Raw genomic sequence first — 23,911 nt, 5'->3', positions numbered from 1 at the left:
CTCCGGGCGTCCGCGGCGGTTGCCGTCCACATGGGGGAAGGTGTGAGGCGAGACGGGCCGCAGCAGGGCCAGACGTGGAGCGCCTCGCTAGCTCGCCTCGCCAGCAGCGGCGCGGTTATTCTGCCTCCCCCGCTAGCCGGGAGCGAAGCTTCTTTCTCCCGCTGTCTGGCGCTCTCCCCGCCATGCCGGTGCGCCTTTCCCTCCCTGGATTATCGCAATCGACCCTACGTGGCCCCCAGCTATTAAAGGGCCCCGTCCCCTCGCTCTAGCGTCCTGCGAGGCTCTCACACTCTCCGCCCCGCCAGCTGCCGGGCGCTCTGTTGCCCCCAACCCCGCTGCTGCTTCTGATCTCTGGGTCCAGAGAGCCCAAACCCTACGCCCTGGCTACGTCCCGCACCACCTGCCCCGCGACCACTCCCCTCTCACGGGCTCCACCCCTCTATCTTTCCCTTATTAGTTTGCTTCCCCGAATACCCTTGCGACCGGGGGACAGGCAGCGGCTCGTCCTAGGCACCCTGACACACCCCAGGAAGACGAAGCGCGGCTACGGCACAGGCGTCTCCTCCCTAGCAAGGGAGTGGATATGCGGGCGGCGAGAGCGTTTTGATCTTTGCGCCTCCGGGCCCAGGAGCAACAGCTCTTAGCTGCTTACTGTAATCACGAGGCCTTGCATTTCCGGGCGGAGCCTTGGCGGTCAGCGCTCTTCTCCCAGCGCCAAACCCGAACTGCCAGCTCGTTTACTTCCGTCCCTACTCGATGAGGTTTAAATCAAACCTCACTGCCCCGGCCTCGCAGGAGAACTGAGCTCTGCAGAAAAAGAGCGGAAGCCTGCGTTAAAATAGTACGGCGCACGGGTGAACTGCGAAGACTGGGAACGCGGGAAGGCTTGGACTATTTGTCAGAGCTCAGTTCCGGCTGACAGTAGGGGAGGAGTCAGCAGCAGTTTTTTGGGTGGACTGCTGCTTTTCTCCCTTCCTCTCAAGAGATTGATAGCCATTCACTCGGTCAGCATATGCGATTCGGGAATGAGTCCTACTGTGTTTAATAAGGGCTTCCTCCGAACTAACTGTACTGAATACGGCTGTGAGCGTTACAGTTCTTGCATCTACCTTCAACTTTGTGTCCGGCCAAGTAGATGAGAGAGGATCTGTCTGAGAGCCAGCACTGTCTGCGCCAGAATGCTTCCCCCGCCCCGATTACCAGGCTCGTTCCAATAGGAATCAGCGTCGGCAGAAGGAAGGGTCAGGTCTACCGAGAGGACGCGCCTGCGTGCTGAGAAGAGAGCGGGACAGAGGCGGTCTCCACGACGCATGCGTGTTGGGAGGCGGTCGCCCCACTCAGGTAACGGAGGATTTGCTCGCTTTTGCGGCGGGGGCGGCTGGCCTCGGTTGCTTGCATCCCTTGGCGAAAGGCGGGGGGTTGTTGTCATGGGTGGGGGGAGAGAGCGCGCGCTTCCGAGGGAGGAATCTCCCCCTGTCGGGCTGGGGCCAGAGAGCGAGAGACCTTTGGATGTGTGGGGGAGCAAGACCTGGCGAGGGGGGAAAGAAAGTGAATTGGGGCGCAGCTGAGGGGGGGCTCTCGTGGCGGGGATCTGCCGTTGGGGGCATCTTCGCCGGTGTTCGTGAGCAGGGCGGCTGCTTCCTTGTGAGTGCCTGCACCTAGTTAGGGAGACTTGTCTGAGACGCGGGGAGAGAGAGATTATTTCTGGCTCCTCCGTGGAGGTACGGTGGGGTGGGGAGAGGTAGGCGTGCAAGGCAGGTACCGCTTTTCCTGCGCCGCCCCCATCCCCAGGCCCTCTCATTTTTCTCCCCCTGTTGGGCTATGGAAGAGCTCTGAGCTGAAATCGGGGCCGTGAAGGCTCTGTCTTGCCCCCCCGCCCTTGCTCAGGTGTTTTGTATTGGCACGTGGCTCCCGGCCTCCGGAAATGGGAATAGTCTGTTCCCATGAGCCTCCAAATGTACGTTGGGAGGAATCCCCACCCCAACATGCTTTTTGCATGAAGTGTGTACTCAAGAACCCTTACTGCAAATTAGTTATACCTGGTTTTAACCACTATATTCAGGACTGGTGCCATTGGTGTGGTTCAAGTGAAGATTCTCCTCCATCCTCCACTTGGTGCACATTTATGGAAAAACTTAGCTTTTTAGTCTGTGTAGATCAGTATTGTGGTAGAACTGAACCAGGGATGATAGTTATTCTGGATTAATTAACATACATTGCAAAGGTGTGATTTTGTGAATGGCAATGATGTGCAGAGTGATTTCTGAGAGCTTATATAAATGTTAAAACACATTTACATAGAACACTCTTATGTATTGTAATCAGAACACAACACTTATATAGGTTGCCTTAAGAATATAAGAACAGCCCTGCTGAATTGGGCCCAAGGCCCATCTAGTCCAGCATCCTGTCTCACACAGTGGCCCACCAGATGCTGCTGGAAGCCACAGGCAGGAGTTGAGGGCATGCCCTCTCTCCTGCTGTTACTCCCCTGCAACTGGTACTCAGAGGCATCCTGCCTCTGAGGCTGGAGGTGGCCTACAGCCCTCAGACTAGTAGCCACTGATAGACCTCTTCTCCATGGAGTTATCCAAACCCCACTTAAAGCTATCCAGGTTGTTGGCTGTCACCACATTTTGTGGCAGAGAATTCCACGAGTTGATATATGCGTTGTGTGAAAAAGTACCTTCGTTGGTTGGTCCTAAATTTCCTGGCAATCAATTTCATGGGATGACTCCTGGTTCTAGTGTTATGTGAGAGGGAGAAGAATTTCTCTTGATCCACTTTCTCCACACCATTCATGATTTTATAGACCTCTGTCATGTCTCCCCACAGTCGTATTTTTTTCTAAACTAAATAGCCCCAGGTGTTGTTGCCTTGCCTCATAAGAAAGGTGTTCTAGGCCCCTGATCATCTTGGTTGCCCTCTTCTACACCTTTTCCAGTTCTACAATGTCCTTTTTTTAGATGTGTGACCAGAATTTTATGCAGTACTCCAGGTGTGGCTGCACCATCGTATTGTATAAGGGCATTATAATATTAGCAGTTTTATTTTCAATTCCCTTCCTAATGATCCCTAGCATGGAATTGGCCTTTTTCACAGCTGCCACACATTGAGTTGACACTTTGAACGAGCTGTCCACCATGACCCCAAGATCCCTCTCCTGATCATTCACCGACATCTCAGATCCCATCAGCATATACTTGAAGTTGGGGTTCTTCATCCCAATGTGCATCACTTTACACTTGGCAACACTGAACTGCATTTGCCATTTTGTCACCCACTCACCCAGTTTGGAGAGATCCTTTTGGAGCTCCTCACAATCCGTTCTGGATTTCACTACCTGAAAGAGTTTGGTATCATGTGCAAATCTGGCCACCTCGCTTCTTACCCTGACTTCTAGATCATTTATGAATAAATTAAAAAGCAGTACAGATACCCAGTACAGATCCCTGGGGCCCCCCACTTCTTACTTCCATCCATTGTGAAAACTCTCTATTTATACCTACCCTTTGATCTTGTCCTTCAACCAGTTAGTAATCCACATATGTACTTGTCCCCTTATCCCATGACTGCTAAGTTTTCTCAGGAGTCTTTGATGAGGAACTTTGTCAAAAGCTTTTTGGAAGTCCAGGTATACTATGTCAACTGGATCACCGTTATCCACACACTTGTTGACACTCTCAAAGAACTCCAAAAGGTTTGTGAGGCAAGATTTACCTTTGTAGAAGCCATGCTGGTTCTCTCCCAGCAGGGCCTTTTCTTCTATGTGCTTTACAATATGTCTTGTGTTGCAATCACATGTACTTCACTGTTTGAATATACATAGGGAAGCTAATTGTGGCTTCGCATGTGTATGGTGAGGTACATAAGCATGCAGCCACTTTGCATGATTTATACATGTGCTGTAAGCTAATTTCTGCATAGATGGGCTTTCCATATAGAATTTCCCCCCCAAGTTTGAAGCAACTGAGTGAGCTTGCATATGTGGATCATATCAAGTGGCCTCTCAAAGTGGTGCAGTATCCACATGCCCATTTGTTTTATTTCTTTAAAAAATACATTTGAGTTTCACTATCTGAAATCTTCAGGCACACACACACACAATGTGGTACCTAAAATGGATTAAAATTTGCCTAATGTTGATGCCAATATTTTAAAAGTGACTAATAAAAACAAATCATTTCAAAGCATTTCAAAGGCATAAAGTCTAACTTTTTGTTTGTTTGCCCTATTCTTTTTGGGGAAAGATCAGCTTAAACTCTAAAACCATAGTTGATATCATATTCAAATTAATCATCACTACTGTATTTTATGCACTGAAGTGTTATTAAGGAAATGTTAACTTTTCATTTTTCTTGGGACTCACCCTTGTACACAGTCAGATATAAAGTTCAAATTACACTGAGTCAGACCACTGGTCCACCTAGCTCAGTATTATCTGCACTGACTGACAGCATCTCTTCAGGTTTTCTTGCAGGAGTCTTTTCCAACCCTGCCTAGAGATGCTAGGGATTGAACCTGGGACCTTCTGCATGCAGGTATTCTACCACTCAGCTACAATCCCTCAGACTAAATGTCAATTCATGTAAGACCAACCCAGTACTTCAGATCAGGGATTCTCAACGTTGGGTCCCCAGATGTTATTGGACTTCAACCAGGGGCGTAACTCTAATAGGGCAAGGGGAGACAATTGTCTAGGGGCCCACTGCCTTGGGGGACCCCCAGAGACAAATGACATGACTTACTCCCCCAGCCGCGCACCCGCCCAGGCTTCCTTCAGTTGTATTCATCCTCTGAAATTGATGTGAGTGTTAAAACCTGGAGCTACCAGAACAGCATGTCTTTCTCTAATGCCATTAAATGACTTGCATTATCCACAATTTACAAAACCTTTAAAAAAATTAGGATGATGATCTGTTGTGGGGCATAGGTTATATATGTATATGTGTGTATGTATATACACACACACACACACACACACACACACACACACACACACATATATATATATAAATTTTACTATGCTTTTTGTTACCACTATTCAGCCTCATTTAAGATTTCTTTACTTCATGAGTTGAGCTTCAGTGAGGGGGACCCATTTTAAAATCTTGTCTCTGGGCCCACTCCAACCAAGCTACACCCCTGACTTCAACTCCCATAATCCCCAGCTGCAGTGGCCTTTGGTTGGGGATTATGGGAGTTAAAGTCCAATATCATATTGGGACCCAACATTGAGAATCTCTGCTTTAAATATGTCTTAGTTAAGCACGTAGCTAAAGGCAACTTATTCTATGGCTGGTATTCTGTGGTGCCTCTGAAGCTTGCATAGACTTACTTGTAGTTGTTTTTATTATTTGTGTCTGTAGCCCTTCCTCATGTCATTCATTAATATTGCCATTTTAAAAATAGAGGGCTAAATTGTAAAGGTATAGCTGGTTTAAGACTAACTAGCATTCATGGCTAAATAAGGATTTTGACCCAGATTAAGACAAACATTGATCTCACTGCCACAGGAAGACTTGATTAGAGGTTTTGGTCCCAACTCTGATGGATATTTCAGTGTAATAGAGAATGGCCCAGAGAATTGTTGTAAGGCACATGGCACATTTTACTCCTGAAGCTAGGTGGGGTGGGCCCTTTAATGTGCCTGAGTTGGAGACTGCCTAGGAATCTTGTGTAAGCTATTCTGATAAAGGACCTTTTAAAAATTGTCATTATATCCTGTATGCACATGCAAGACTTATGTCTCATAGAGTTGCAATCTGATTACAGTACTTTCAGTGTTCTCTAAAAGTAATTTTGTCTATTACTCTTCTGCCTCCTGCTCCTTCTCTTTGTGCTCTCTAATTATTTGGACTTGCTCCAAATAATGATTTAAGTAATTGTCAGGCAAGTTTTAATCTGAGAATTGGATCATGGGTCAAGAAGGCGGGAATTATTGCATTGCAAAATTGATGTTGCTTGAATCAATGGGCAACTCTTAATTGCTTACTTCCTCCCCGCCACTTTCTATAACTGAGTGCATAACAGATGTAGTAGTTGCTTCATACAAGAGCATACTAACTTGGAGCAGTACCTACAGTGGTCAAAGATACAAGTTATTTTGGTAGGGAAAGTATTTAAAGAACTCACACTCTTTAAAAGACAGATTTTACCAGACACATTTGTTGGTAGACTTAATAGTGGTAATCAGAAATATGTCTTTCTCAGGAAGATATGATTTGGCATTCAAAAATGCCTCTTTTAACACAAAAGTAGGATGAGACATAAAGATTCTTTGTCTACTGTATGGTTTTGGAGTGACTTTACAGCCACTTGTTTGTTGTGTACAAGTTAGTTCCAGTTAGTTACACTTGTGCAAATACTTGCATGACATTTATTTTAGAAGTACTGAGAACATTCGGATGGTACAGGTTGTTGCAGGTTTAATTTTGCTTAGTTGTAGACTAATTTTAGATCTGGCCATGCAAAGCAATGAGCTTGAGTCATAGGTGAGATTGCAAGTTATGATTGATGGGAAATACATTTTGCAATGCAAGTTCAAGTACAGAGCCACCCTTTTCAGCAAAGACTTCTGCTTCAGCATATCTGTCAGAGCTTAGTGCCACAAGTATTTGCTGTTTTAAGTCATCTATAGAAAAGCTTGCTATGTAAGAGGGAGTAAGAGAAATTGGACATACCCAATAGTGACAGAGTATGTAGCTGCTGTGTCTTCTGCCCTGCTACTCTATTGCTCCCTTTCCTATCCTCCCCTCTCTTCTGAGGGGCAAAAATGAAAGTCTTGCTTGATGGAGCAGGGGAGGCAGTTGGGTAGAGCAGCATGGGATAGTGGTGAAGTACATCAGCTGCGTAGTTTATTGCTTCGTAGGTGTGTGTTAGCTCATAATTCTAGGTCAGACCTGATGGATATAGTTCTAACTGATAAAACTCTGACTTGGATATCTATTGATAGTGGCTAGAGAGAGAACTTCAGGAGTGTTCACAGGAAGGGCATGATGGCAACATCCCACTCACATTTTTTAATTCTCAGCAATTGATACATCGTTACAAAATGGAGGCTGCTGTCATTTCCTTCCAGGATTGAGTGTTGTATACTGGATCAAACCTGTATGTATGGGGATAGGTTGGGGAATGTTGCAGACGGGGGGGGGGGGGGGGCGGTGCTCCAGGGAGAGATCCATGATCCACCTCCCACACCCTGATTTTGGCTTCTTGATGGGTCCTTGGACATTGAGCACCCTTGAGCCACAACACAACCTGCAGAGGTGCTGGACTCTCTTGGAAACCTCAAACTGCTTTGGAATTATTTATTTCTGTAGTTTCTCAAGAACTTGCCCTTTAAAATTGGATGGAAAAAGGCCCCATTCAGTATTAGTGATCTCTGAAGGTCATGAGACCAACAAGCCCTTGAAGTTCTAGACATAGAATATTTGTCATTTTTGTTGCTAGTTTTTCCTCCTTGGTAATATAGATTCGCTAGTGTACAGAGCTATAAGAACAAAGTGATAGTTTTAATTGTTGCATCTAGCAATTTCCTTTTAGGTTTTGTGCTCTCTATTTTTCTGTAGCTTAGGAAAACTTGTGCCCCAGTTTTAGCCTTATTGAAAGGTTGAACTGCATTATCATGTTACCTCACTGTTAGTAGTTTAATAGCACTTGGTTTTCAAATGTGCCAGGTATCTTTTCCTTTCTGGGCCTTCAACAAAAGTACTGTAACTTGCTGCTTAGAACTTCTAGTGCATGTACACAGGGATAATACTGATATTTTTCTTTGGTTCCTTGCAAGAACATTGAACCAGAAGCATGGCATGTCAATTCAGCAGTTCTGAAAACTGTTCATTAGCTGTAACCCAATTAGAGCACTGTGAGTTACTGTGTACAGGCTTGTGCTTCTGTTCCCAACTTTTGATTCTATTAGCAAAGGAAAGATGCCCTTCTAGGTTTTTGCTCCTCCCCATTTCTAAATAAGTTTTTATCGTTTCAGAAGTATTCCCCCCCCCACTGGTTTCTCTGATCAGCAAAATCTTATTTCCTATGATATAGTGAAAGAATCAGAAGCTCTCCAGGAGAGAAAACATGTAGCTGACCTAGCTGTTTTTTGTGTGCGGATTTTGATGTGGTTGCAGCCACTGGAAGGTCCCAAGGGGCTAGCAAGTTATAAAACAATGAGTCTGAGAAGCTAAGTTGTAGGAAATGGGATCACTGTAGTACAGTCCAATTATATCACACAGGCTTGCTGTGGAGATCTGCTCATATATGGAGATAGACATTGTTATTCATAGGTACACAGGAAGCTGTCATATACCGAGTCAGACCACTAGCTTAGTATTGTCTACAGACAGGCAGCGGCTTCTCCAAGGTTGCAGGGAGGAATCTCTCTCAGTCCTATCTTGGAGATGCCAGAGAGGGAGCATCTTGGAACCTAGTTGCTTTCCCCAAAGCAGCTCCATCCCCTATGGGGAATATCTTATAGTGCTCACATGTAGTGTCCCATTCAAATGTAACCAGGGCAGACCCTGCTTAGCTAAGGGGACAAGACATTCTTGCTACCACAAGACAAGCTCTCCTCTCCTAGGAGACATAGCAAACATAGCAATAGTTGAAATGCCTGCAGTCAGTCTCTTAAGCCAAGCAAATATATAACAGGAATACACTGCTCTAAGACAAGCTTCATAAACCTGATGTTTGCAGAAAATAAATATCTGGAGTTTGGAAACTGTAATCTGCCAGTCTCTGAAAATACACCTGGAAGGGAATGGCTGTGGTATTATGCTCCAGTTGCATTGGTTGCCAGGTTGTTTCCAAGCCCAATTTGAAAGTGCTGGTTTTGGCCATAAAGCCTTTTGAGTCCTGGAGCCAAGTTACATTAGTGGGGTAGCTACTCATGGAATATTGGCGTTGAAAGGGACCACTTTTCTCTCTAATTTTTCCATCTGTGTGCGGAATGCGTTTTGTTCTGAGCGGCAGTATCAAGGCACAGTGTGCTCACATGCATTCAGAGTGTGGCCTTCCTGATTTAACCTGAGTGGGATCTAAAATTAACTGAGCAGATGTCAAAAATCTTGTGAGCGCACACACATGCACACACCTTAGAGGGAACACTGGAAGGGACCTTGGAGATATTCTAATCCAACCCCCTGTTGAGTGCAGCATTCATGAGATATGGCTGTCCAGCCTCTGTTTGAAAACTTCTAAAAAAGGGCATGAGGCAGAGTATTCTTCTGCCTAACAGCTTTTAAAGGGCATATCAACCTGTCTCAGCTTTTGAAATCAACCACTGGGCCTCTGACCTCGGGCCTGCCTTTACCTGAGAATCATATGGTGGCCCTGGGGATAGGGCTTTTTCAGTACTAGTCCCTAAAAGGCTCACTTGCTATCTTTAAAAGACAACTAAAGCCCTTTCTTCTTTAGATCACTTTGACCCAGAATGTTTTTAATTCTGCATTGATGATATTATTGCTTGCTGCTTCTATATTTTAATTGGCTTTATATTTGTTTTTGTAAGACACTTTGAATTTTTACGATAAAGCAGCACAGAAATCTATTATTTCTCTCTAATAAACAGTTGTGGTCAAGAACGGCCCTTGTTGTAGGAAGTAAGGAGAGACAATCAGGTGAGCTGGAGCAGCCAAAAATGAGGACTGCAACAGGCTTTCAGGAAAGCTGGAGTACAGGAAACAAACAGGAACACAAAATACTCTGTTGCAGCTTGTGTAATTCTCAGGAGGCTCTGGAGCAGGGTCTCAAAATGAACTGGTGTTGCTAGCAAGGTTCCAGATGCAGGAAGCAGTTTATATAGGTGTGGAGCCACACCCCTTCCTGCATTCCTGCTGCAAACAAGACTTGCTCCCGAGTAACCCTTCAGTATCTGCTTTACTTCTCCTCTTGAGGAGGTCCACTGGACTTAGGTGGCTGGCAGCAAGCAGCATGCTCTCCTGCTTATTCTGTAGTGTTTCTTGAGCCCGGTGGCACCTCTGAGTTTGGGGGCTTAGAGAAAACTCCCTTGGGATATCTGGGAGTTGAGGTCTACTCTTGGGGATGCTCTGCATCTGGTGGTTCTTGTGGGGTTGAAGTGTTACCTATGTCCTTTAGAGGAAGTATTGGGGCTGTGGATGTAGATGGTTCTGGTGTTCCTGGCACCTTTGCTGGGGTAAGAATGTTATTCTTGGGAACTTCTGGAAGGGTGTTGAGGCACAGTTCCTGTGGTGGTTCAGGAAGGGAAGCTTCAGTAGGGGTTCTTGATCTTGAGAGACTGGAGGTAATTATCAGAGGTTCCTCAGATGGGGCTTCATCTTCTGCAGACATATCAGGCTCCTATGATTTGGAGTCATCAGGTGTGGAGGCTGACCCAGGGAGGTTCTGTCAAGGAGCTGTGTCTCCTGTTTTCTAGTTGTCTGTGAGTAAAAAACAGGTTGGGTGTGCGTGTGTGAGCATTTGCTAAGCAGCAGTTGAGCCGGAGGGCTTTTTGTCCCACCTTGTTAAAGAACTGGGTACAGCTGCTAGGTAGAATGGAACCCTCTGACCCAGTTGCTGCTTATCAGACAATTGCTTCCCCCATACTTTACTTTTTACTCGCAGGCAATCGAAAATGAGTGCACACAGCTTTTGAGCTGGGTAGGAGGCTTCTCCTACCCAATAAATGATTATGAGAACCAGCCTACTGTACCTGAATAGAGCTGCCACAAGCAGTTGTTTCTGCTTTATCCTGATTACCCAGCACAGACACTTTGCTTGTTGCTTTAGACCTACTGCTCTCAGCATGGGGAGGCTGGCATAGAGATTACAGGAAGGGGAATTTTGTTGATTGAACATAGGCCGTGGGGATGTGAAACTGGTTTTGTACTTCCTCTATACAAAAATAAAGTCAACTCTCTTTGCTAGAGAAAGAATAATCTCCTGTTAAGGTGTACCTTAGAACCACTTCATGTGTTACATAGTGAAAAAGGTGTGTGTGTGTGTGTGTGTGTGTGTGTGTGTGTACCACTATGTGTATATGTAGTGGGGAGCCATGGTCAACCTCAGCTCCCTAAAGCATGTATCTGTATGATATTGACAGTGGTAAAAAACATACAATATTTTGCATATACAGGGTATGTATGAAGCAGCCAGCTTCATGTTGCAGGATTTCTGAACTGGCAGCACTGTGGTCTGGCCCTAGTATTCATAATGATGATTCTTTATGTTCCATATTGATATTTCCTGCATGTGGCCCTTAAGAAGTAAGGCAGAGTGAGCAACACATGGCATATCCACGCAGTATTCCCTAGTCTAACAGAAATCCCCAGGTGTTGTTGGCTACAACTTCCAGAATCCCCAGCCAAAGGCCATTGTAGCTGGGAATGCTGGGAGTTGTAGTGAACAACCTCTGGGAATCCCTGTTAGCGGAAACACTGTAGCCAAGTATGAATTTTAGTTTGGTCATGTATTTTATTTATTTATTTACTAGATTTATATACCGCCCTTCCAAAATGGCTCAGGGCGGTTTACAGCACGATAAAAACAATTAAAACTATTAAAACACAATAAAACCAATTAAACAGCTAAAAAACCCTGGAAATTGGGTCAGCAATTAAAACAATTTAAAACAATTTCTCAGTCATTTAAAACTCTGGAAGGCCAGGCCAAACAGATAGGTTTTAAAGGCTCTCCTGAAGGACAGTAATGATCTCAAATTACGAATTTCTGTTGGGAGTGCATTCCACAGCCCAACAGCAGCTGCAGAGAAGGCCCGCCTCAGATGACCTTAACGTGCAGCTAGGTTGCCAAAACCCAAGGGGTATACTCGTGGGTCAAATGGGCCGTAAGCCAAAGTTTGGCTTAAAAAAAGCCAAACCTGCCAACTCGGACCTAAGCCATTCAGGGCTTTAAAAGTAATAACCAGCACTTTGTATTTTGCCCGGAAACATATTCATAGCCAGTGTAACTGTTTCAAAATAGGCATAATATGGTCTCTCCGGGTTACCCCAGAGAACAATCTGGCTACCGCATTCTGAACTAACTGAAGTTTCCGGACTACGTACAAATGCAGCCCCACGTAGAGTGCATTGCAGTAGTCGAGCTGGGAGGTTACCAGCTGATGCACCTGATTACCAGCTGATGCATTTTGAGGTTATCTTCAAGGAATGGGCACAGCTGTTGAATCAGCCAAAGCTGATAGAAAGCACTCCTGGCCGTGGCCTCCACCTGAGATAAAAGGCTGAGGCCTGGGTCTAGGAGTACTCCCAAGCTGCGCACCTGCTCCTTCTGGGGGAGTGTAACCCCATCCAGCACAGGAAGATCTAACTCCTCCCTCAAATTCTGAGTCCCCACAATGAGCACCTCCTTCTTGCTTGGATTCAGCTTCAATCTGTTATCCCTCATCCAGCCCATTACTGCCTGTAGGCAGGCATTTAGAGAATGAGTGCCATTTCCTGAAGATGAAAAGGAGAAGTAGATTTGGGTGTTATCAGCATACTGATAACACCTAGCACCAAATCTCCTGATGACCTCACCCAGCAGTTTCATGTAGATATTGAAAAGCATTGGTGTCTGAATGGAGCCCTGGGGAACTCCATATAACAGCTCCCATTTTGAGGAGCAACTGTGACCAAGCTCCACCATCTGGAATCTACCCGAGAGATAGGAGTGGAATCACTGCAAAGCAGTGCCCCCTATCCCCAACTCCCCCAGGTGATCTAGAAGGATACCATGGTCAATGGTATTGAATGCCACCAAGAGATCCAGAAGAACCAGCAGAGTCACACTCCCTCTGTCGATTCCTTGGTGAAGGTTATTCATCAGGCCAACTAAAGCTGTCTCAACCCCATAGCCAGCTCTAAAGCCAGTTTGAAATGAGTCTAGATAATCAGTTTCCTCCAAGACTGTCTGTAGCTGGTCAGCCACCACCCACTCAATCAACTTGCCTAACCAAGGGAGATTGGAGATTGGCCTGTAACTGTCCATCACTAAGGGATCCAGAGAATGCTTCTTTAGGAGTGGTCTAACCAATGCCTCCTCCAAACAAGGGGGCACCCTATCCTCCCTCAGTGATGCATTTATGATATTACCTAGGCCATCTCCAACAATCTCCCTGCTAGATAGAAACAGCCAAGTCGGGCAAGGATCCAGAGAACAGGTGGTAGGCCGCCCCGCCCCAAGCATCTTACCCACATCTGCAGGAGTCATAGATTGAAACTGATCCAATCTAATACTGCAAGAGGGATCACTGGACACTTCCTCCATAGACCCTGCAAAAATAGTGGAGTCCAATACAGGAGATCTTATTTGCAAAAAAACCCATTAAAAGCATCACAGCAGAACGACCCAGGGGACTGATCTGAGGTAAAAGGAGCAGAAATCAAACTCCTCACAACCCGGGATAGCTCTGCTGAGTGCGAACCTGCAGCCGCAATGTATGCAGACCAAAAACTCTTTTTTGCCACACACACCGCCACCGCATTTGCTGGATGACTCTTGCCATGCCATTTTCTTTAGTTCCTCATCCATTCTTTAAAACAAACAATAACTTATTTTTCATAACCTGCCCTATCTATCATAAATAGTTTATATGTTAAATAATTCCTTTACCAAGTATAGAAAGGAGAACATGTAATAATATTTTTCAAATATACACTTGCATTTTTATTATGCCTCACCTCCCCACAAATTATTTTCTACCCCTGTGTAGGTATAAGCTTTGAAAACTTTGGTTGAAGAGTGGTATATAAATATTTGTAGTAGTAGTAGGGAAAATATTGTATGACCCTGTTGTGATTAAGTATAATTTGGAAAGATGTCAGGGCTATGGAAAGATAACTTGAGACTGCTTCTCAGGAGTGTGATTTTTAAAAAATTTATTCATAGGCTTTAAACCATGGCACAAGCTGAGAAGAAAGGTGGATTGCTTCGAAAATCTTCAGCTAGTAAGAAGCCCTTGAAAGAGAAAGTTGTGCTAATGTATGATGAAATCTTCACGGTAAGGGCTGAATTTTTGTTCCTTTCATTTTGGCATTTTGTTTAGTTTGCGAGATAGAATTCCATTTTGCTGAAAAATCCCACAGGGAAATGTAAGTGTAGGTTAGACTGCCTTTAGAGTTGTTCAGAACTACTCCTCTCTTGATGCACTATGTCTTGCTCTGTGTTCAGTTGATTCACCTATATTGTGAAATATTAATTAATTAATTTGATTTCTATACCACCCTTCCAAAAATGGCTCAGGGCGGTTTACACAGAGAAATAGTAAATAAATAAGATGGATCCCTGTCCCCAGAGGGCTCACAATCTAAAAAGAAATGTCAGATAGACAGCAGCAACAGTCACTAGAGGTACTGTGCTGGGAGTGGATAGGGCCAGTTACTCTGCCCCTGCTAAATAAAGAGAATCACCACGTTAAAAGGTGCCTCTCTGCCAAGTTAGCAGGGTTTATAAGCTTCAAAATACCTGTTTAAGAATGTGTAGGAGAGATCACTGAATCTTTCCTCATGAAATGCTCTGGCAGTATTTTTACTAGCCTGCTTTGAAGATAAGTAGACTTCCTGTTTTAGAGTTGTCACTGCAGCTTGAGGGGAGAGCTGGTCTTGTGGTAGCAAGCATGACTTGTCCCCATAGCTAAGCAGGGTCTGCCCAGGTTGCATATGAAAGGGAGACTAGAAGTGTGAGCACTGTAAGATATTCCCCTCGGGATGGAGCTGCTCTGGGAAGAGCAGAAGGTTCCAAGATCCCTCCTTGGCTTCTCCAAGTTAGGGCTTAGAGAGATTCCAGCCTGCAACCTTGGAGAAGCCGCTGCCAGTCTGTGAAGACAATACTGAGCTAGATAGACCAATGGTCTGACTCAGTATATGGCAGCTCCCTATGTTCCACTGTTGATGAGAAAATGGTATACCTTGAAGCCATCTTTGCATCCAGTTGCCTTTTTCCCTGGACATAGAATGTTTACAATATTACTGTGATGACAATCATATTTGGTATCCACAATGTTCGTTTTAACAGGAATTCCATTCTTTTTCAGACAGAAGATCCCAGTAAATGCAACCCACGGTTTTGGGAGGAGCTTTTCCTCATGAAGGTAATACCAAAGTTTGAAACTATGCTTTTCTCTTAACATCTTCTCATGTTTACTCTCCCATGTAGCTAATTTCCTCTCTCTAGTTATGTCCTTAGCCACCTAATGGCGCAGTGGGGAAGTAACTTGTCTAGGGAGCAAGAGGTTGCTGGTTTGAATCCCCGTTGGTATGTTTCCCAGACTATGGGAAACACCTATATCGGGCAGCAGTGATATAGGAAGATGCTGAAAGGCATCATCTCATACTGCGTGGGAGATGGCAATGATAAACCCCTCCTGTATTGTACCAAAGAAAACCACAGGGCTTTGTGGTCGCCAGGAGTTGACACCGACTCGACGGCACAACTTTAGTTATATCCTTAGTGGATTTTTTCTTCACTTTGTCTGACAGGTGAACCTCGAGTACTTGGAAGGGAAGCTGGAATCTCTAGATGGTGAAGAGTTAATGAAGATAAAAGATAACATCAACTGTTTGTTCCAGCGCTGTATCCGGGCCCTGGGAGAAGAGCATCCCATCAGAGTTGTCAATGCACTACAGGTGCTGTACTTGGGGTCTCTATAACACATGGCAGGCCTTGAGCTACATTTAGCTCAAGGGGAGTTAATCAGTGAGCCCTGATGAGGGGAAGAGTCCACTTTCTGTTCAGATCTACCAAAATACATGGTGGTTCAGTGTGCTGAACTAGGTATCCCCTGTTGAGGCTCTGTAACATTCAGGCAATGGGAAAAAAAACCCCTCTCTTCTTTGTGAGTGCCCATACTGTCAGACTGATTAAGATCTATTGAGAATGGTTCTGTGCAAGCGAAGACAAAAGCCAAACATACTAGCAATGCAGCCTGTAATGAATGAGAAAAAAGACAATTAGCAGCAAGCATACTAGTCATGACTAAGCACCAGTGAAATCAAATGAGACAAGCTTGCCATGAGTAACTTATGTCCCATTAATTTTAATGGGATTTATCTGGATATTGCTTTGTGGTTTTATTTTGATTAAGATACCTATCCACTGCTTTTGTTTTTAAAAGGATCACGCGGTGTGGCTTGTATGGTGTGTAGATTGCTGTGTTCTAGTCATCAAAGATGAAAGCCCCTTAGAAGTGTGACTTCAACCTTCTGGGACATAATGATGGGTTCTTTGTGCATTGGAAGCTTTGTCTCTCAATTTATGTTCTTTGCCCACCATCACAGACACTATGTGCCCTGATCCGTGGGGTTCATCAGAAAAACAAATCCACATCTGGCTTTGACATCATCAACATGCTGATGGGCTTTGACAAAGCTGAAGTGTGCATGAAGGTGAGGACTTGCTAGATTATACTGTGAAGCAGCAGTGTGTATTTGGAAGAAATATGACAACTCGTTAAACTTATCAGATGCAGTCTCACCCATAGTATTCAAGGGTCAGTTCAAAGTGTTGACAGTTGCATGTTAAATGTAGACGATATCAGGATGCATCTTCACAGTTTTGTTTTCACTCTGCTGACTGCTTGTTCCCCTGAATACTGGTAACAGACAGGAAACAGTGTCTGTTACCACAGTTGTTAACTATGACATATATTTTTACAGTAAGACTATGGACTTTAGCTAAAGTGCAAGAATAGAAACATGTTAAACTGATAGTAGGGTTCTCCTGGCCAAAGTAATGCTTCTCTCTCCAGTACAGGTGATCTGTTAAAACTTGCAGAACTAAATGCACCATACTTGTTTGGAGTTCCATTTTCTGCCTGTTGAAGAAAAACAGGTTGCTCACCTGTAACCAATTATCTGGTAGTGATCCGTTGCAGTCATAGGAATGGGTTCTGTGCTCGCGTGGGACCATTTGGGCAGAATTGATTAGCTCCTCGAAGTGCTTAGCTCTGCCCTTGCATGTGGTGCATCTTTTCAGTTTGGGCAGGCTAGCGTTTCCCCCTTAGTTCCTTTCTGACCACCATTGTGTCGGTACCTTGGACACGGAGTTCCTTGGAACGATTTTTCCTGTGAGAACAGAATAAAAAATAGATTAGTTTAACGTATTTCGACCTCAGACTGGACCAAACAATTCTTAATTCTAAATCCTTACAACTTGGTGAACTGATAAATCGATTTCTTGGTTACGATGTGTGGACCTGACTCGGACCTGAATTTTCACTTGAGTATACTTAAATCTGTAAGATTATACTTACTTAATTGCCCCTTGTTGATGATTACAGCATAACCAGTACAAAGGGGCTTTGTCCAAAATCCCTCAGACACTGGCTGTATAAATTCAGACTTCTGTATGAAACCATCTGGTCATACCAATTCTGCCTCCCCCCTAAACAGAACTAACATTCTTGGGGAATAAAAATGTATATGCATTGTATGAATGCAGTGGTTTGGCATAGCAGCAGCGCTCTGGACTTTATGTAATTTGGTTGTGTAATGGATCATAGTAACTGTTCTTTTCTCTAGAATCTGATGGAGAGTTTGGACACTCTGCTTTGTGCAGAAGGCTCCGAAAGCCTCAAGAGTCTGTGCCTGAAGCTACTACTCTGTTTGGTGACTGTAAGTAACAGACACAAAAAAAGCCTAACTCGTTAAAAAATAAAATATCTAGACTTGGAAAACAAGGCTTCTTTAAAGTATACATTGTGTACTTAATCACTAATGAAGAGGGCACTTTCAATTCCAGCTAATCTCTCTCTCTGTGTGTGTGTGTGTGTGTGTGTAGGCTGTAATTTAGAAAGTAATAATTTCAGATATCATTATTGTGGTAGGTACACTAACAAGAAACTGTTTTCCATTCAGTGATCCTGAATATGCTTTAATGTATAGACCTTTTTCTCCGATTGCCTAGCAGAACTCTTTAATAGAAGTGAGTTTGGTGACCTTAATGTTTTTAGGGTGGGGATACATTAACACAAATGTTTTTGTGTTTTTTCTCTATTTACTTGGGAGCATTGAGAATTTGTTTTATCTTTTTGGCAAATTTGCATTGACTTTCTTTATTAGTTATATAATGTAAATACTTGTAAAATAACTCACTCATCTCAATCCACAACTTTCCTCAAGAACTAATGCATTCTTGCAAAGAAGAGGAAAGTGGTAAAATGAAAGGCAAGTCAATAGGAAGGCAAAGAGGGAGAAAAGGGCTGAGAAATAGGTCAGTACAAAAATAATGAAAGAACACAGTGTGTTTCGGCATTGAAATATACAGGAGCTGCTCAAAAGTGTAATGAATTTCTCTTATGGAGTTTTTGAAAGCTTGCTTAAGATTTTATTTTATTTTGTTGGTCCTTTTAAAGCTGTTTGTTAGAATGACTCTTGGATTTCTCCTTTGTAAGTCTTTTCTAGTACAATGAGCTTCAGCATTTCATTTATCCCCACTGTTCAATAGGAGGAGAATGGTGAGATTTCCAGTGCTGAAGTATCAATCTCATTGCCGCCAAAGAAGCTTGTTTAGAAAGCTCCCATAAGCACTGAGTATACCTGAACACCAAATAATTGAAAGGAAATGATGCAGATGACAACATTAAATTAATATGCTAAAAATCAATAACCTTAGGGCAAGTAAATTACAGTAAAAAGCAGCTCACAAAGAAGGGTTTATGTAGAAGGTGGTGGTGGGGATTTCAGTAAATGGCATAACTGAGGTGATTGTCCAGAGTACATGGATTAGTTAATTATTTCTTTCCTGATGTATCGGATAATGCAGAAACCCATAAACGTGGTGAGGCAATGGTCTCTTTTGCATGGATAACATTACATTGAATTTTGTTGTTGTTCTGAGAGGGTTCCAAAAACGCCTTTTGGTCCCATCCAGGTGACAGATAACATCAGCCAGAACACAATTCTGGAGTATGTGATGATCAACAGCATCTTTGAAGCTATTTTGCAGGTAAGGTCCCCCCGTTCCACCCCCACTCTGATTTCTGATTAGGCAGTTAATAAATCGTTGAGTTTTCTTGATGGTAATTTAAAATGCCATCTAGCATTCATCATAGGTTTACATATTAATTACTCTCTTGCCTTAATATTTTTGTTTTGTATTTGGTTTAGTTGCTGCTTAGATTTGAAGAGCTTTTTATCCAAGTCACTTATGAATTTGCTATAAAAGGAGCCACACAGCAATGTGAGCCTAATTGTCTAGAGTAGTTTTAAGCAACACGTTCCTATTTTTAGGTTAACCTGAGTCCATATCCAACTGTTAATTCCTCTCAAATGTACTTTTCAAGGTAAGCATTGAGCTTGCAAAATAGTAAGTTATGATCACTGTACGTTACAGTGTACATGTCATATGATTATACTTTCCTAGGATGGAGGAAATTATGTCCCTTGTTCTTTGTATATATGGGATTTGAATAGGTTCATTTTGGTAGTCTAAGGTTTAAATCTATTTATATTCTCTACTAGCTTCTTTGGAGATCAGCTTGTCTACATTTTGTTCTGCTTGGAACTGCTCTTCTAAACAGTGTTTTAGTTTATCTAATCGGTTCCTTCTCTTGGTTTTAGATTCTTTCCAATCTTCCCAGTCGCAGGGAACATGGTTATGAAGCTGTTGTCCTGCTAGCCTTATTAGTAAACTATAGAAAGTATGAGGTGAGTGTTTGTATCCAACTTGGTAGTGTGAGTTTCAAGTGTTCTGTGTGTGTGCATATAGAGATGATCCTGCTGTTGTTGTTTTCTGTGTATTCAAGCAAAGATTATTTCATGAAGTATGTATTTTCAGTTTGGGCATACTTATTTAGTTAGATAGCAAGTTGCTTTTCTCCTTAGAAAAGGTGTTAGTGGAGGACCAGGAGGAGGGGATTTGCTAATCTAAACTTGCACTCCAGACATTTTGGACTCTAGTCATTGGTTTTGGTAGCTGACCAGCAAGCCAGTATAAGAAAATTAATAGTCATGTTATCAAAGGATGTCCTGGAATGTGTGATAGCATGCAGTTGCTTGAAGGAATGAGTGTGTGTGTGTGTGTGTGTGCGTGCGAGGGAAGGGAGAGAGAGATTTTGCTGCTCTCTAGCTACTTCTTGTTGTTTCTTCAATTTGCATGGCACCATACTTCATTATTATTGTTGTTGTTGTTGTTATTATTATTATTATTATTATCATCATCATTATTATTTACATTTATATCCCGGTCTTCCTCCAAGGAGCCCAAAGCGTTGTGCTACATACTTGAGTTTCTCTTTCACAACAACCCTGTGAAGTAGGTTAGGTTGAGAGAGAAGTGACTGGCCCAGAGTCACCCAGCTAGTTTCATGGCTGAATGGGGATTTGAACCTGGGTCTCCCCGGTCCTAGTCCAGCACTCTAACCACTACACCACGCTGGCTTTAATGATGGCTTCTAATGTTTTGCCTAGCCTTCAAGAATTTGAGCTCACTGCTTTTTGAATAGTTATCAAAATGTATGACTTCTGATTAGGGAAGCAAGGTATGTCAAGCAATGTGCTTGACATATCCGTGGTCCCTGTGGGATGTTAGTAGAGGTTCCAGTCACCAGGCAATACAGGGAAGGGGATACATAAGAAATAAAGTATACTTACTATAAATCTTCCAAGAACTAGCATGAAGACGATGACAGAATTATTGTGGGAAGAAAGGACGTACATAGAGATGGAGTGTTGGGAACTGCTGATTAGATGAGTACATTACAAAAATTTAAAGGTAAGGGTGGGTCTAGGGCAGTGGTTCTCAAACTGGGAGCCTCTAGATATCACTGAACTACAACTCCCATCAGCCCCAGCTACAATTTATTGTGGCTGGGGATGATGGTTGCTGTAGTTCAGCAACATCTGTAGGTTCCCAGTTTGGGAACCACTGGTCTAGGGCAGTGTTTCTCAACCTTTTTGGAGTCAAGGACCGCTAAATTCTTCGTGCGGAGGTTCAAGGACCGCTACATTCTTCATGTGCAGTTTCCCAGACCAGCAGTTAGTAAAGGGGTTTCAAGTTTATCTATTAGTACTATACTACAGGCGTGCACAACTCAAATGATCTGGTGGGCCAAAACTGACCGTGACTTGGCTTATGGATTATTTTAATTATTTTAATTAAAATAAAATAAATTGAATTAAAAATTCTAATAAAATAAATACAATACAATCTGTACAAAATATATAATAATAAAATGCATTGTTCTTTCTTTCCCCTCTGCCAAATCATCACACGGAGCACTTCTAAGGAAACAAATTAGAGAAGTTTTTCTCTTATACTTTGATCCTTCACCACACAGGCTTTTATAAGAAGGAAAGAGAGAAGTGAGATGGGGAAAGAAAGAGGGAAAGAATAGGGCAGGCTTGGCTTGAGGAAGAGAATTGGGCAGGCTTAGCTTGAGAGAGAGAGAGAGAGAGAGAGAGACAGACAGACAGACAGAGGGATGGAAAAAGGAAAAGAGGATGGAGCAGGCTTGAAGGGAGAGAGGGAGAGAAAGAGAAAAAGCTAAAAAAGAAAGAAATGGAAAGAGGATAGGTAGGTTTGGCTTGAGGGAGAGAGAGAAAGTCTCTATAAGCTGCTCAGATCTTGCAGAAGGAGCTAGGTAAAGAGGCATAGAAAAAGCAAAATTAGGCAGGAGCCGGGGTAGGCAACAAGGGAATTGACAGGCCTAGGAAAGGATGTTAAGCTGAGGGAGCAGTTGAAGAAGGGCGGGGGCAGGGAGAAGGCCAGAGAGAAAATGGGTATATAAGTGAGATGCATGTGGCTGGGGACTGCAGAGGTGAGAGAGATTGGAGTTAACCTATTCATTTGAAATAACAAATCTAATCATAGGATGCAGACATCTACATTTTCTACAGACAATGACAATGCTAAAAAAAAATTAGAAAATATTTTTGAAAATCCCAATGCTGAGGGGATGGCTGCTGGGTGGGGGTGTGAGCCAGTAGTCCTTCCACCCCCCACCCCCTGCAAACCTCCGTGTTGTAACCAAAATCCTTCACATTCCAGCTGCCGCGCGACTGAGGAGAGATAGCTATTGGGGTGTGTGAGGTAGTAATCCTTCCAATCACACACACCCCGGCGGCGGCGGATGGCAAGCAGAGTGTACGTTTACGCCTGCAAAAACAGATCGGAACTGCACTTTGAGAACTTGGCGGGCATCCCATGCACTGGAAAACGCGCTTTGCTGGCCGAGGAAGGCACGTTTGCTCGGGCAGTGAGCTCCGCACTGGGCTTACTTTGGTGTAAAAAGCTGCTTTGTGGAACGGGGTCCGCTCGTTTCTAGAGAAGCGAATCAGAGCGCGGCACACGTGGTCGTCGCTGCAAAGCGGCCGGCGGGAGTCCTGGGCGCTCCTACCACCACTAGAGAGCAAGCCCCGCTCTGTTCAGAAGGGCTTACTTGCGAGTCAACAAGCCCCGGCCCGAGCCGCGCAGGGCTGCACGCGGTCCGCCTTCCCCCTGTGCAGACGCGCCTCTCTCGTTTGGGAAGCTTCCCCCCTCCTCCTTACCTTTTCCAAGCAGCAGAAGCAGGACAGCGAAGGGAAGGGAAGGCCACCTGCCCTGACATGATCATGATGAAATTATCCTTTGGGGAAACAGGCAGAGGACTCCCCCTTAAGAAGAGCCATCACAAGGCCTTCCACAGCCCAGGTGTCATTAACATGGGGAAGCGAAAAGTCAGACACTGGCTTCTCTTCCGGCAGATGGCAAGCAGAACAATGCCGTGGCCTGCCATTTGGCCCGGCGCCGTTTCCCAACTGAGAGAGGCGCGTCTGCGCAGGGGGAAGGCGGACAGCGTGCAGCCCTGCGTGGCTCGGGCCGGGGCTTGTTGACTCGCAAGTAAGCCCTTCTGAACGGAGCGGGGCTTGCTCTCTAGTGGTGGTAGGAGCGCCCAGGACTCCCGCCGGCCACTTTGCAGCGACGACCACGTGTGCCGCGCTCTGATTCGCTTCTCTAGAAATGAGCGGACCCCGTTCCACAAAGCAGCTTTTTACACCAAAGTAAGCCCAGTGCGGAGCTCACTGCCCGAGCAAACGTGCCTTCCTCGGCCAGCAAAGCGCGTTTTCCAGTGCATGGGACGCCCGCCAAGTTCTCAAAGTGCAGTTCCGATCTGTTTTTGCAGGCGTAAACGTACGCTCTGCTTGCCATCCGCTGCCGCCGGGGTGTGTGTGATTGGAAGGATTACTACCTCACACACCCCAATATCTATCTCTCCTCAGTCGCGCGGCAGCTGGAATGTGAAGGATTTCGGTTACAACACGGAGGTTTGCAGGGGGTGGGGGGTGGAAGGACTACTGGCTCACACCCCCACCCAGCAGCCATCCCCTCAGCATTGGGTTTTTTAAAGATACACGGAGGTTCGCGGCAGGGGAAGGCAAGCGGAAAGCTGCCTGCCTGCCTAAAAAACAACACGGAGGTTTTCAGGGAGGGAGGTGTTAACTCATGAAGGCACGGACCGGCACTCAACCTTTCACGGACCGGCACCGGTCCGCGGACCAGCAGTTGAGAAACACTGGTCTAGGGAATACAGATGGTGAAGACAACAAGCTGCAGTGGAATGAATTGGAAGGAGGCTCCTAAAGGGATTAGCTGCTTGGAATGATGGGGAAATGTGCCTGATCTAGCCTCTTGGTGAAAGAACAGGAGCATTAGTATCCCAGTTGCAAGCTGTGCTATACTCTATTCAAGTACAGAGGAGGAGGTGGTTAAATACTAGAAGAATGCCTCTCTGGCACCAGCATGAGGGATGCTATTAAGCTACATTAAGTTTTTCTAATTGCATCTTGGCAAGGAAATGTCCCTCTTCTTTGAGTGTTTTGGATACAATTAATATTCTTCTAATACTAATTTTTGCCCATTCCTCATTTAATTTAACATTTTATCCTCTTAAATTTGCATTTCTTCCCTGCTATCTAAGTGAAAGACCATATTTAAGATGTCTGGGTTTTATTTTCTGTAGTTAGTCATTTAGGTATAA

General features: G+C 44.4%; 1 protein-coding gene across 4 annotated transcripts in view; it reads left to right on the top strand.

The window, feature by feature from the left end:
- The first annotated feature begins 1,206 nt into the window (after positions 1-1,206).
- The window catches only part of ARMH3 (armadillo like helical domain containing 3), a 237,969-nt gene continuing 215,264 nt past the window's right edge, over positions 1,207-23,911 (top strand). For 2 of the 4 annotated variants that reach the window (XM_053305039.1, XM_053305042.1), the window contains exons 1-8: positions 1,207-1,341; positions 13,846-13,957; positions 14,990-15,046; positions 15,435-15,581; positions 16,233-16,340; positions 17,475-17,567; positions 18,826-18,900; positions 19,515-19,601. In XM_053305039.1, coding sequence (XP_053161014.1) covers positions 13,856-13,957; positions 14,990-15,046; positions 15,435-15,581; positions 16,233-16,340; positions 17,475-17,567; positions 18,826-18,900; positions 19,515-19,601 — 669 coding nt within the window. In that variant the 5' untranslated portion in view covers positions 1,207-1,341; positions 13,846-13,855. Of the gene's footprint in view, positions 1,342-1,499; positions 1,645-3,124; positions 3,701-13,845; positions 13,958-14,989; positions 15,047-15,434; positions 15,582-16,232; positions 16,341-17,474; positions 17,568-18,825; positions 18,901-19,514; positions 19,602-23,911 lie in introns of those variants that run through there. The other 2 variants (XM_053305040.1, XM_053305041.1) reach the window with 2 other exon arrangements.

This window comes from Hemicordylus capensis, chromosome 3, assembly GCF_027244095.1.
Source record: "Hemicordylus capensis ecotype Gifberg chromosome 3, rHemCap1.1.pri, whole genome shotgun sequence".
NCBI classification, from domain to species: Eukaryota; Metazoa; Chordata; class Lepidosauria; order Squamata; family Cordylidae; genus Hemicordylus; species Hemicordylus capensis.
The sequence above is the reverse complement of the archived record's forward strand: the minus strand, read 5'-3'. Positions and strand labels throughout refer to the sequence as shown.